At 40.0% G+C, this 14,071-nt stretch overlaps 2 protein-coding genes across 2 annotated transcripts; one reads left to right on the forward strand and one right to left on the reverse strand.

Annotated features, from left to right (window-relative positions):
• Positions 1 to 6: 6 nt before the first annotated feature.
• LOC117532967 (dolichyl-diphosphooligosaccharide--protein glycosyltransferase subunit 2-like) lies at positions 7 to 2,236 on the forward strand. The gene is made up of 3 exons (XM_034196587.1): positions 7 to 59; positions 1,521 to 1,650; positions 2,097 to 2,236. Exons 1-3 carry the CDS (start codon positions 38 to 40, stop codon positions 2,173 to 2,175), a joined length of 231 nt encoding a protein of 76 aa, XP_034052478.1. The 5' UTR covers positions 7 to 37; the 3' UTR covers positions 2,176 to 2,236.
• A 5,063-nt stretch (positions 2,237 to 7,299) lies between these two features.
• ghrh (growth hormone releasing hormone) lies at positions 7,300 to 13,643 on the reverse strand. Its single transcript, XM_034196591.1, is given in 7 exon segments — positions 7,300 to 7,440; positions 7,527 to 7,652; positions 9,206 to 9,243; positions 9,245 to 9,311; positions 9,962 to 10,057; positions 13,223 to 13,313; positions 13,518 to 13,643. Coding segments are annotated over 6 exon segments (417 nt in total). The 5' UTR covers positions 13,300 to 13,313; positions 13,518 to 13,643; the 3' UTR covers positions 7,300 to 7,427.
• Positions 13,644 to 14,071: the final 428 nt, after the last annotated feature.

Genomic DNA, 14,071 nt, shown 5'->3' on the forward strand with positions numbered 1-14,071 from the left:
AACGTCTCCAACTTCAGCTGCACCCCCCAGCACCGTCATGTTCCACGTGGGACACGCAGGTGAGTGCGAAATGTTCATCACACATTCGTTTAGCAGCCTCTTCATCCTCTATTCATCGGCTGTTGTTCAGGATGATGGGCGAGTTGCCCTAATGACTGTGGGTGACATTGAGCATTAACATAATGAATTACACACATGCATTATTCATACAATTCCACATGTACAAGCGCTCGACCCAGAACACCGAGTCACTTTGTCCACACGCGACGGTTCAATCCACATTTCCAGAAAAAAACCGCTTTTGACAACACATTTTTCCGTCAGGTGCTTTTAGTCTATTGTAGGAGAAGGGATATGTCATTAACAGTGCAGTGTGCAAACCTCAGACAGTGTAAAATGCATATAAGTACATACCTAGAACATACAAGAAGTTTGGTGTTCTTGTTTGTTCCTTTTAAAGTGTTGTTCTCCTCATCGCTCCACACAGATCTGATGTGTTATCTATTACAATGTAGAGTGGTGCAGTGATGACGTAGCTTAGCAAGGGATCCATTAACAAAAAAGCATCGGGAAAATGGGAGAATCTCATCAACCACAGCCCTTATTTCAGATGTAACTATAACCAGGTTGACTGGAACAGAAAGTGGTTAAATGCTAACTTATATCCGGGTTTGAGGACTCATTACGGCACCACTCGTTGTAGCAGAAGCTGTGTTAAGTCACATGCTTCAACATTTATTGCTGAAGTCTGTTTAGGTCGCATTTAGTTTGTATCGACACACTTCTACACCTTAGTATAAACGTGAATTCAGTCATTTGACTCCCTGTGCTTCGGCTCTGGTTTGAACCAATAGAAATCGCCCATTCAACCGGTGGTCGGTGTTACGTGCTTCCCTCCTTGAGGGCGGGTCGTAACAGGTCGGAAACACACTTACAGTTGTTTATCCTGATTAATTATACAGGACTCCTTAAATACGCACAATGCAGCCACAAATATACAATATAATATTCATTAAACAGGTATTTAAGTAAGAGTACATATGAATAAGTATTTCAACTTTTGATTAGGGCTGCTCAATTAATCGTATTTACGATTTTGGCTTGCAACGATTACGAAAACAACGTAATAAAACGATTATTTATTTATTGTATTGGTTTTTCAGTTGAATTATACTTAAAGTTCAGGGTAATCAACTGTTAAAAACATACTTTCAAATGTATTTTTTCAATGAATGGATGTTTTCAAAGTAAATGGATAATCGTTTTTAATAATCGTGATATCAATTGTTAACCCAAATAATCGAGATTATGATTTTTGCCATAATCGAGCAGCCCTACTTTTGATATAACAAACCATTTTTAGATATAACATTGATTTCACTGCAATGCTGGCCCTCTTTATATTCTTAAATCTCCATTTGTTTCTTTGCTTTGGCTTCTATCTCAAATGTTTATGTTTCAAAAGATAGCATGGCATTAGATCTCGTGTGTGGATGTTAACGTCCCCTCTGTGTTTCCAGCCATCATGGGCCTGATGTACTTGTACTGGACTCACCTCAACATGTTCCAGACTCTGAAGTACCTGGCCATTATCGGCACCCTTACCTTCCTGGCCGGGAACCGCATGCTGGCACAGAAAGCAGTGAAAAGGTACGTCTCCTGATGGGAGGAGGGGTGGGGGGGCTCGGCACAAAATGGTCCCCCAGAGAGTCCTTATTACCCCGAGAGAAAGATCCGAGTTTCTCAGGGGTCTCTCCGGCTCGTTCTTAGCCTCAAAACTCTGGTAAAAGTGCGTTGAGCTCCTCAGCCGGTCCCCAGGCGCTGATGCCAGGAGCAAGACCTGCCAGAGTGAGGCTCTAAAGTGGGCAATTTCCCCTCCATCAATATGTAGAGCCCTCGAGGGCCACAGGGAGCAATTTCCCCTTCTCAAGACGTCACTCTGTAATTGTTCTCCTTTACTTCTCGCTCTTAAGACGGACCCTTTTGAAATCAATTTGACTATGAATGACTCCTTCTGTCCTGCTAGCCTCTGTCTCCTTGCAGCTGTGACTCTTTTTAACCCCCTCTCTCCACACCTCTGTACTCCCTTTTTTCAGGATGCCGCCGAGCAAAGTAGTAGGTTGGCAAAGTATAGGAGCCTCCGATAAAACCCCCCCCCCCCGCCCCAATTTGTAACTAAAGAGTCGGCCGTGCTTCAAAGCCGAAGTAAGGGCATCCTCCAGAAAACTGCATCTCCACCCGGGCTGCAGCGTGCATGGCTGAGCTGCTCCATCATTTTAACTCTGAGTGTTCACGTGTACTTGAAGCCCCCAAACCCCCCCCCCCCCGTCTGGTTTGCCTCTCACTCATCCCACCTCGATCATGGCCGCTTGGTGATCCCTCCATTGTGGACTAACACTCATGATTCTGGTTGTGCCGTTTACATCGAGTGACATGTTTTGTGTGTGTTGGATCTCAAGACGTTCCTCCGTGTTTCCTGCCATTACACATTGTTTGATGTGCATTTGAACGCATGATACAGCCTGTGTGTGAACTGTTGAAGATCAGCTGTCAAAGGAATATTTCACACTCAAAAGGACGATTTTACAACAATATATCAAACGTAGAATTCCTCCAGAAACATCTCGTATGCCACGGGGAACGAAGAATCCAAAGTGTGAAATAAATGGAAATGAATTGATGGACACAACAAAACTTTATTAGAACAACTGTTTACAAACGCTTACACAACTCATGCAGCATAAACCAAGTCTCATGTGTCTACTTAATTTCACATACGGATGCATTTTCACTAAAAACCCTTTTATATTTAATAACGTAACGGTGACTCACAAGGATGGGTAGACTTTGCAAGAGCGAAATGATATGCGGCACTTGTGTTCAGGAAGTATTATTAGCATACTGCAAGATAAAGTAAAGATTGTAATCTTACTTCAAGAGTTTGTTTACTTACGATTGGATGTATTTGTGCTTTTAATCAAAACACGGCCCCACCCTAATTGACTTGGATTCGTTCATTTGAAATTCTTTGTTCACCTTTTGGGGAATACAAACCGAATGATCAGTTTGTGGGTGAATACTCCTTTTAATAATGTCACAAAGGATTTCATTCATCTTGATTTTATAATGAATTATTACTCTCTCTCTTCTTCCACAGAATCGAAAACAAATAAGAGCTAAGAAAAATTAAAGAAACACCGACGAAGGCATTTTTTTTTATCGTTTACATGGAGTAAATTCAACGATGCAATCAAATCAGACTTTAAAAACGTCCCCGACCAACAGTTTAACATGTCCTCCGTGTTGCCAAGAGGAAGAAGTCCCACGAGGACAAACGCTCAGCGACAGGGTCCTTACTGGCAAAGCTACTGATCACTGCACTTCCTGTGAGATTCGTTTTTCTGATGTGTTTTCTGAGTCAGAGAGCCGTTTTTTTATTTGTGGTTCATTGATGGGTTTATTGTCTTTTTTTTTTGTACATTCCTCTGTTGTCCCGCGGCAACCCGTTTCATTCACCACCTCGCCACAGCTGTGTCGACTTGTTTCCTCTGATAAAAAAAAAAAAGAATCAAACATTGGCATACAGCTGATATGTTGACTAACGATGAATGTGTTTGCTGCGTCAGACGTGTCCCCTTATTTGATACGGCGTGTGTGTGGCCGGGAAGAAAAAAAAAATGTTAATGAAATGTGGGCAATTTGAGGAAAGTGATGTTTTTGTAATGAAGAAGAGGAAATAAAGAATTAGAGGTGAATCTTGGCGTCTTTTTTTTATATTGATAGATTACATCTTAAGTATCACTTTGGGATGATTGAAAGGTGACAGAAAATGTTTTCATAACCAAATTGTTGTAAGTATTTCAGATTCTTAAAACCCTAATCTTTGAAATATCAAAAGGGCTGGAGTCACATTTTAAATTGAGTCTCATTAGAAGGAAATTCCCTTAAGTGATTTCTGTGTACCGCACCGTTGTGACGAAAAGGGAGCTGAGCCAGAAGGCAAAGCCTCTCTGTCTACCGGGGCCATTTTCGTTCCTACCCTCACCTATGGTCATGAAGGATGGTCATGACCGAGATCGCGGATATCAAGCGGCCGAGATGGGTTTTCTCCGCAGGGTGGCTGGTGTCTCCCTTAGGGATAAGGTGAGAAGTTCGGTCATCAGGGAGGGACTCGGAGTTGAGCCGCTCCTCCTTCGCGTCGAAAGGAGCCAGTTGAGGTGGTTCGGGCACCTAGTTAGGATGCCACCTGGGCGCCTCCCTAGGGAGGTGTTCCAGGCACGTCCAGCTGGGAAGAGACCAAGGGGTAGACCTAGGACCAGGTGGAGGGATTATATCTCTTCGCTGGCCTGGGAGCACCTTGGGATCCCCCAGTCAGAGCTGGTTGATGTCGCCAGGGAAAAGAAAGTTTGGGGCTCTCTGCTGGAACTGCTACCCCCGCGACCCGACCACGGATAAGCGGGAGAAGATGGATGGATGGATGGATGGATGGATGGATTTCTGTGTAGGGTTAGCTGTTTTCATGAAGAGAGAATATATTTTTTTTATTTGAATCCCAATTTCGATCAATAAAATACATTTAATCTAATTTATTTGAAAAAGCCACTTCAACTCACGCTGCTAAAGCCCAAAACATGGATGGATTGTTTCTTTTGTGTTTTCCTTATTTCTGAGCCCCATTGGGACCAGAACTCCTCTGGTTGGTACGAGCGAAAACATTAAAAGAAATATATTTTTAGATCATTTCAATATTTGAGCAATGGAAGAGGTACAAATAGTTTAAGAGGACATTCTGCTGATGTTCAGGTGACATAGTTACCGCCAACAGATCTGCCCTCACTACTGACAACGTAGACAAACTCATCTTTTTGAAGAAAAACTTGAAAATAGAGTAAAGCTTGAGTAACCTTTATTTAGGCATAATGCCTCACCACACTCAAGTTAATTACACATGTTAGACATTGCTCCTAAAGGTACAGATTTATTTTGTTTTATATTTATCATTGCATTTATTTTATATTTTGCCTTTTATTTATTGTGATTGAAACACTTTCTTATTTATTTTAATATGTTCAAGACATTATTTTTAGTTGTACAGCTTATTGAACCTTTTTGTTTGACATCAGCCAATATAAATAATATGGCCATCTGAGTGTGTGTGTTACTGTTTGTGGTTTGTTTTTAACTGTGTAATACAGTTAATGATTCCAAATGTTAGAGTTCCTTATTTTCATACCAAAACTTGCACTACTGTTACAAATTAATAACAGCAAAAACAAATTATGCATTTGGGACTTTTTTTTTGCTTTTCCTTGTTGTACCGAACCGTGACTTCTGTGAACCGTTACACCCCAGGGTTTCCGTTAGCCGGTAATTACCGGTTTTTAGCTGGTAAAATATATTCAAAACCGGTAAATTCAAAAACCTGCCGGTCAAAATGTCCGGTAATAATTAGGGATGCTCCGATAGATTCGGCCGCCCGGTCATTATCGGCCGATATTCACTCTTAATAGTTTGATCGGTTGCTCTCTATAAAGGACGATCAGGAGAGCTGGATCTGATCGATATGGACATAAACGCGAGTGAAGTATAACCGGACGCGAGAGAGAGATCAGATCAGCTGCTGAGTCTGACGGAGACACGCAGACACTGTTTAGCGAGCTGCATGAGATACAGACGGGCTGTCAGGAGAGAGAGAGAGAGAGAGGGAGAGAGAGAGAGAGGAGAGAGAGAGGGGAAAAAGAGAGGATCCGTTTCTCTCGTGTTATTATTCAAAGTTAATGTAAACTTTTGAATAATGTACTTTATCTACTATAAGTAGTTTGTTTGAATGTAATAACTATGTTGTTTGTTGTTTGTGGAAGCGCATCATTTGTTGAAAAATGAATCTGAACTTTCGATCTGTTACGATTTATAAACTGAAGCAAAATAAAAAATTAGCCCCATTAACTGAGTTTTAAACATCAGCATATCCGGTCATAGTCCGGTAATTACCTGCTAACTCTGCTACACAATTCTGGACTCTGCTACACAATTCTTATTATTATTATTGAAAACATTACCGGTAAGTTTCGAATTTGTCCGGTAAATAAATTATTTTCGGACATTTGACCGGCAAGAAAAAATCCTGGCGGAAACCCTGACCCCTAAGTGTCTCTACTTTAAAGAGTCCTCTCCTGCTGATGTTCAGGTGTATATCAGTATGTAGTGTCTCTACTTTTAAAGAGTCCTCTCCTGCTGATGTTCAGGTGTATATCAGTATGTAGTGTCTCTACTTTAAAGAGTCCTCTCCTGCTGATGTTCAGGTGTATATCAGTATGTAGTGTCTCCTACTTTAAAGAGTCCTCTCCTGCTGATGTTCAGGTGTATATCAGTATGTAGGTGTCTCTACTTTAAAGAGTCCTCTCCTGCTGATGTTCAGGTTGTATATCAGTATGTAGTGTCCTCTACTGGGACATGTCTCCGTGCTTTAATATTCAAAAAGCTCTTTATCTTCTCATACTGCCTGTGCTGCAGCACCTCTTTCACCCTCTGGGTGTTTCTCAATGTCGAGGACGCTTCCTTGGTAGCACAAGTCCCTCCGAAGTCAGGTCCTTCAGAAGCGAGGCAAAAATCCTTCCTAGCCTCGGAAAACGAAGAATGGTGGAACAGGCTAACAGGTGTGCAGGTGTGCGTCATATGCGAGGCCCCGCCTTAAATGGAGCGCGATTTCCGCCAAAGTTTGGGAAATTGGTCCGTGCGCAAAGCATTGTGGGGATTTTAAGACCACGGAGTCTACACATGTGCAGCCTAGAAATTTCCCGCAATGAAGTACGCATTTGAACAGTCCTTCGGCGGGACTCGATGACGTAGTATGCTTGAAATAGTGGCTCTGGAGGAGCCTTCCTCGACATTGAGAAACACCCTGTCTGAAACCAAAGCCCAGTCTACTCTGATTGGCTATCTGGTCAGCTCTGTTGTGATCAACCGCTCAGATGTCCCGTCCCTTAGCCTGTCACGCACAATGTGTTACATAATGATGTCACTATGTCATGGAAGTAAACAAAGGAGTCCAATGGAGGTGTTTCCGGCAGGGGGGGGCTTTTGAGAGAACACAGTGAGTTTAGTCTTTGAAGACCATTTACATGCACTAAAACCTATAGAACACACTACAGGAAAGGGAAACCCCAAAGAAGAATAGTAGGGCCCCTTTAAGGCAGCAAAAAAACATTTGCATAGAAAACAATATGTAACTATAACAACGCACCATTCATCCCAAAGGCATGAACTGGGCTGCAGGTTTTTTTTTTTAAAGCTTTTAATGGGAATTCAATAAAAGACAATAAACTTTAGATCTTTAAATAAGAAGGTAAAGGAAAACAAGCGGCGATGGTTATGGAAAGTAAAGTTGGCGAGGAGTGGCAGCCTTCCATCTGTCCGATCCACCGATCTCAACTAAGCAGTCTGTGGAGAGGAAAGACTCAAGGTTAGCGAGAAATAAACACAACGTTATAATTTCATAGAACTGAGAGTGTGTAATATTTGTTGACCTGGGCCTCATAATGTTCCCGTGCACTCCTCTGTATCTCTGGTTGCTCTGGATGGAGGTTAGATCTTCTTTAAAGGTCCCTTCGTAGATGTCTGACTGACGCTTCACGTAGCTCTCACTTTTATCACTGTGAGAAAACAACAACACTTGTGTTCATTGTGTATTTATGTGCTTAAGAACACACACTAGCAGTGTGACGTCATGGAGCGTTCAGTGATGTTGAAGGTAGATCAGTTAGTTAGCATAAGTCAAGCAGAAAAAGCAATGGGAATTTTCCATTGGATATTGCAGAAAATAAGCAATGTGGCAAACACACATTTATAATACTTTCATGTTTTGTTCAACAAGATAAACTCTACATATTTAAACAAATGTTAGGATTTTTAAGGGTAAAATTGTAGTAAAAAAGCAGCATTAGTCTATAAAAGGAACTACATCACGGTCACATGGCTACGCATAAACACCGCTAAGCTAACGGCGGCTAATGTTCGGCGATATGGCGTTAAAGAGCATCTTGCAGGTTTTTTTTTTTTCTACATTTATGCTTAAACTTGCTTGAAAATTACAATTTAAAAAAAGTGAATGTAGGATTTGATATGTTTTTACGAGACATAAGGGCAGGAATTCAGAGGGAAAGGAGCAATTTTGAGCTCTGCTCTTAAAAAAACGGGGTTTTTTTAAGGTCATACGTCAAACCGCGTCATATTACATCACAAAGGGTAAACATCTCCGCTCTCTGACCGCGGGTATAGTGTGGATTTGCATTAGGTTAAAGCGAGATTACGGCTGATACTTGCGCATTAGTTTCTGTTATGGATCAGTATCAACAGTCCTGCCAGTAACGTTACTATATTATCAATGCTACTTTAGTTATACCCTGATATATGATAGCTAACTTCACAATGTTTGTGATGTGACGTTAGCTAACATTCTGTAGCTAACGCCGGTCCCTCACCAAGACAGCTGCCCAGTTCTCCACTGGTTCTCCTCACACCACAGCTCCATTTCTCTCCGATGGCCGTTATTTCTTCTAATCCTTGGCTGCTCCTGGTCTCTTGGACGCCTAGCAGGCTCATAATTATAAGGTTGTGGTCCGTCATATGCATTTGAATATTCATGTTCAACTTCTTCTGTGTCTTCTGTGTCGAAACTAGCATTGGGATCCATGTTTATTAATACGTTACACCGGCCGCTTTCCACCTTGTTTACCCTTTGTTACGTCACACGCGGGAGGTCACGTGCCGAGGCTTTTTTATGCGGAAGTGAACATTTCTTACAAAAACGACGCCAGATGTCACTGTAGTGTATATTTCTGTATATTTTTTTGAAAATCTAGTGTATTCATCATTTTCCTACACATTTATTCACTGGTGTCTTTAACCTGGAAGTTGCTCTTTAAGTAGTCTAATTTAGCCACTTGTTAGCATCTGCCGTTTTTAGGACACATAGAAGCTTCGGATATTCATGAGTGGGGTAATCTCTGATGTATTTTATGTCGTAGAACAACATTTGGTAATCTCTTCAACTTGTGTTAAACACAGATTTTTACTTCAGGTACCAACATTGTTCCAAAAACCATTGATCGCGAGGGGAGCGAAAGTGCTAGAAGGCTAACTCATATCCCGGGTTTTAAGACTCATTCCTGCACCCACTCTCTTGCTCTCCTCTCGTGCTACCCACCCCCGCCGTTTGCCCATGATTGTCTGAAGGAACTTCCTAGGCAGAGACTTGTCCCAGGACCTTCCTGTAGCTGTTGGTGAAAATGGCGTCAGCGTGGCGTCCCGAGCTAAAAAACACAAAGAGGACAAGGAGACCGTTATTAAGCTGCTGTCGTCTCGAAAAGCTAATAAAGTGAGCAACATGAAAACAACACATCTGTTCTACAGTCGTTACAAACAAGCAAATGTTTTCAACAGCCTAGCAGATGGTTCAGATTTCACCTAGCTACTAACAACTGTTCAGAGCAGGTCTGTAAATGATTCACAGTGACCTTTACACCTGTATCTGAAGGGATATGCAGATGACTGTGGGTCTGTTGACCTCTACTGTGTCGGGGTGGAGGCAGACATCTTAGAAAACAAATCTAACTAGGTTTTTTGTAATGTGGTAAAGCAACTCTTTAAGACATATTTTTTTATCAGAGACAAGATAAGATAAGATGGAACTTTATTAATCCCCGTGGAGTTTAAGCAGCAACAGAGTGAGTGAAAAACATGACAGCACAGATTCACACAAGATTAATACAATTAAAGATGAAATTAAAATTACGATTATATACAGGTACAGTAACTGTCAACATAAGAAATTAATTAAATGAACATACATATACACATGATTCCAGATTGTTAAATATACTTACATGTATCTGTGCCGGTAACAAGTTATTGTGACAACATATTTGATGTACAGTAAGGCGTCCTGTATTAAGGAACTGACCGTGACCCCGCTGGCTCTCCTGAGTCGTCCTCCAGCTGATCAGCCGGATCCTTTAAAGAGGATGTCATCAGGATGGAGGTGTCCCTTCTGCCAAACCTGAGGAATAATAACAAATAACAATAATATAATAAATATATTTCAATAGCACTTTTCATAGTGCTCAAAGATGCTTTGAATACAAATAACAATAAAATATTAAAAAGTAATTTTCCTTCAGTAAATGAGTGTAGTAATAATAATAATAATCATAATCATAATAATGATAGTAATAACAAAAACATCTAATAAATAAATAAACAAATAACATAAATGAAAATAATTACAAACAATAATAATGATATTAATAAAGGTAGACAAAATGCAATCAAATCATCCAAAAGCTAACAAAAGATAACACACTCGGTAAAAGTGAGACAGAAATAAGACACAATTAATAAATACCATTATAATTATGACTACCATGACAAATACAGACCAATAGGAAGGTGATATTAATAATTAAAGCTAAGATGTGCCTGTCACTTAAAAAGGTCTACCTCCGTAATATTTCTAGGTATTTCAATCATTTTGGAGCTTAATAAATAAAACCACTTCCCCAAAGTGTATATACTCAAAGTCTGATTATTACAATATCCTCAGTCTCACAGTAAAATGCTCTCTCTCTCTCGCGGGATGATTTATTCTGCTGCCTCGACGCAGCAGGACTGTAATTAAAGTCCTGCGTGAACGCAACGCAGTGACTATGCGCACATCTTGACCCTCGTTAGCATAACAAGTGCAGAGGGCAGCGCTCTGACACGAGGAGAGCCTCAGACGCAGAGAAACGAACATCCAGCTCCATCAGCCCGACACAGTGCTCAAGTCCCTGTCCCTCCTCTTGTTTACATTCTGTACATTGTCTGGATCAAATCCTTTCTTATTGAGAGGAATCAAAACATGGATGTGTACATATAAGCTGCACTGTTTGCAGTGGCGTTTCTATATGTACAAAAGTGGTGGGGCACAAAAAACTCAGATGTCTATATATAAGCTTCTGCAGTGAGGTTCATGGCTGGTGAGGCACTGGCACTGACTCTTCAGGTTTACAAATATTATATGTTGACCTAAATCAAAATATAATATTATTTTCAAAAGCTTTTTTTGTCTGATGCTTCAATTAATTTTAAACAGACAGTTCAACAGAAGGATACCCAAAAAATGTAATTTTATCATTTAAATATTGAATTGTTCTCTCTTAGTAAGATCCCATTTTCAATAAAATGGTGGTCTTACCTTGACTTGAAGATGAAGTCCATTTGCCTATCCTTCTGGACAAAAATCTCTATTACTTTTTTGTAAAAGTCCTCCTTATCTTCTTGTAGTTTCAAAAGTCTATCATAAATCTAAATGATGGATTTATGATTCGAAAATTATAAAAGTAGGGTAGACATGTGGATATTATCCAGCTGAACAAAACGTACATTTATCTAACAGCTACGTTTCCCACAGATCTTATTTCGAGCTATTTTCTAAAATCCTATGGAGAAATCTCATTGCTTTTTTGTGGAGGGAAGCCATGCGCAGCTTACTTCCTGGTTTTAGGACGCGTCACTCTCCTCCTCTTCACACACCACACTTTTCGCGGCACACGTACTTACAGCCAATCAGCTCTGAATTATGTGAGATGACGTATGGTGGGGATGGCAGCTCAGTGCCCCTATGGTCATTATTTTTTGCCACACACATTAAATAGGAAAATACTCTGAGCATGCGCAGTGTAGTTTTTACAGTCACCGTTCACTTAGACAGTGAGAGGGAGGGGCAGGATCGGGTTTTGTCCCACATGGCTCTAAACAGCTCAATAGGCACACACTGTAGACACTAATTAGAAGAACACAGACTAAAATAGCAATGTACAGACGAATCAGATGATTAAACATGATCTTAAAATATATTTTATATATATATATTTTTGTTGCTGCATTTTGTTGTAATCATTATTTTAATACTTTCTGCTGACACTAGGTGGGGCTGTGCCTGCCCCTAATGACCAGTCGCCACTGACTGTTTGTACCAATGGCATCTGCACATATACACGTAAATATATCTAACAATCCATGTCCAATATGTAAATATGTTCATTAAATTATCAACCTTGTTGTGATATCTCGTTTTAAAAGTTACTTATATAATGTTATATTTTATTGTATTATCCTCTTGTCTACCGTCCTGTTTTTCACCCTCACTCTGTTGCTGCTTTAAAATAAAGGTCCATCTTATTGTGCTTATTTTCCATTTAAACACATTTCATTTAAAAGACACAAGAGAAAAGTAATGAATAGAAATAAAATAGATTAAAAATAAAAATAAAAATAAAAACCAACAATGAATACTAAAAACCACAATAACAATAATAATATTTATATAATATAATAATATTAATAGTGAAGTCAGGCACATTTTTTATTAAAAATAATAATATCAATAATACTACTTCCACTAATAACATCTACAATAACAACAAAAATAATAATAACAGTAATAATAAAATAATAATAACAATAATTGAAAACATAAAATAATAGTCCATTTTTTTATTACATGGCACCAAATAACAACAACATGTATAATAATGATTTATACAAATAAATTAACTAAATATCTTCTACCATCTAAAACTCTGATAACAACAGGACATTTTGAAAAATCCAATCACATTAATGTACATACTTTTGGTGCTTAACTTAAAATAATAAAATATTGAAAAGAGAAAATGCTTTTATAGAATCACCTCTTATCCCTGAGCAGCCTCACTCTCCCTTATCTCCCCCTCCCCAGATTGCAGTTAAGATTCATGTCCGTTTGTTCATGTTGCCTCACATCAAAACACATTTTAACTTGTATTTAATCAGAAATCAGATTCCCTCGAGGTGTGCCCATCAGGTCTGTGAGTCATGTCATTTCAATGGGATACATTTCAAGTATGAGAGGAAGCGTTGGTGTGCCAGTTTAATTGTTGCATGTTTAGCTATCCCCAGAATTATTCAAATTGGGTCCGGGTGTTAGTTTTCTGCTTTGAAATGTTTAAAAGATGTTGTCCATTTCACTTGATGACGCTTTCTAACCACATCAGCTGTTCTCTGAATCTTAACATCTTGTTACCTTTATCGTTGGGCATCTTCCCATCTTAACAGCTGAGTTTACCAGTTCTAAAAGATGTGAACAACATTAAAGAAAATAATTGGATGGTAAATAATGTAAGTAAAATGTGTGAGGACTTACCTAATGGATGGGTAGAGCGGGGAGCCTGCTAAAGACATGACCAGGCAACAAAACAGCAGCAGCACAGCTTTCTCCATCCTCACAGCGAGTCCTGGAGAAGAAGGGACAGCCAGAATAAATGACAGGAGTAGAAATGACATTAGAAAAAACGCTGAAGCCACAGTTTCCCTGAAACAGACTCATCGCTCTGCAGGAGGCTCTGAAGTTACAGCAGGCAGAGATGTATGAAGGAACATATTTCATCTACAAAATGTCCAAGCTTTGACACTACATCTTCACATTGAATTGAATGTACCTTGTTAGAGTCACTTCTGAGCGTCCCTGCAGGTCCTTTTTATTTGGAGCCCTCCGCTGTCATCATTTCACTCTGCCAGGAAAAGGCAGGACTGTTTGTTATCCCTACGTCCATGGTCAGTTTATACTGAACCTGTAGCTGCCCGTCACTCCCACATCACACACACACACACACACACACACACACACACACACACACACACACACACACACACACACACACACACACACACACACACACACACACACACACACAACACACACACACACACACACACACACACACACACACACACACACACACACACACACACACACACACACACACACTCTTTCTTTATTTCTGTATCCTTGAACTTTCTGCTCTCTTCCCACTGCAGTCAGCATGTCATTGTGTCCTTGGGAGAGACACTTCACTCCAAATTGCTCCTGAGGGGACCGTCCAGAGTAGGCCTATGTAACAAATGGTTGGCAGAAAAAACTAAGATTGAGAACAAATAATGTAAACAAAATGATTATATGACAGAATGATATATGATTTACACAATATGTAGG

This window comes from Gymnodraco acuticeps, unplaced genomic scaffold, assembly GCF_902827175.1.
Source record: "Gymnodraco acuticeps unplaced genomic scaffold, fGymAcu1.1, whole genome shotgun sequence".
NCBI lineage: Eukaryota > Metazoa > Chordata > Actinopteri > Perciformes > Bathydraconidae > Gymnodraco > Gymnodraco acuticeps.

Coding starts and splice junctions, on each gene's coding strand:
- LOC117532967 (XM_034196587.1), top strand. CDS start 38: ATGTTCCACGTGGGACACGCAG. Junction 60..1,520: donor GTTCCACGTGGGACACGCAG/GTGAGTGCGAAA, acceptor CTGTGTTTCCAG/CCATCATGGGCCTGATGTAC. Junction 1,651..2,096: donor GCACAGAAAGCAGTGAAAAG/GTACGTCTCCTG, acceptor CCCTTTTTTCAG/GATGCCGCCGAGCAAAGTAG.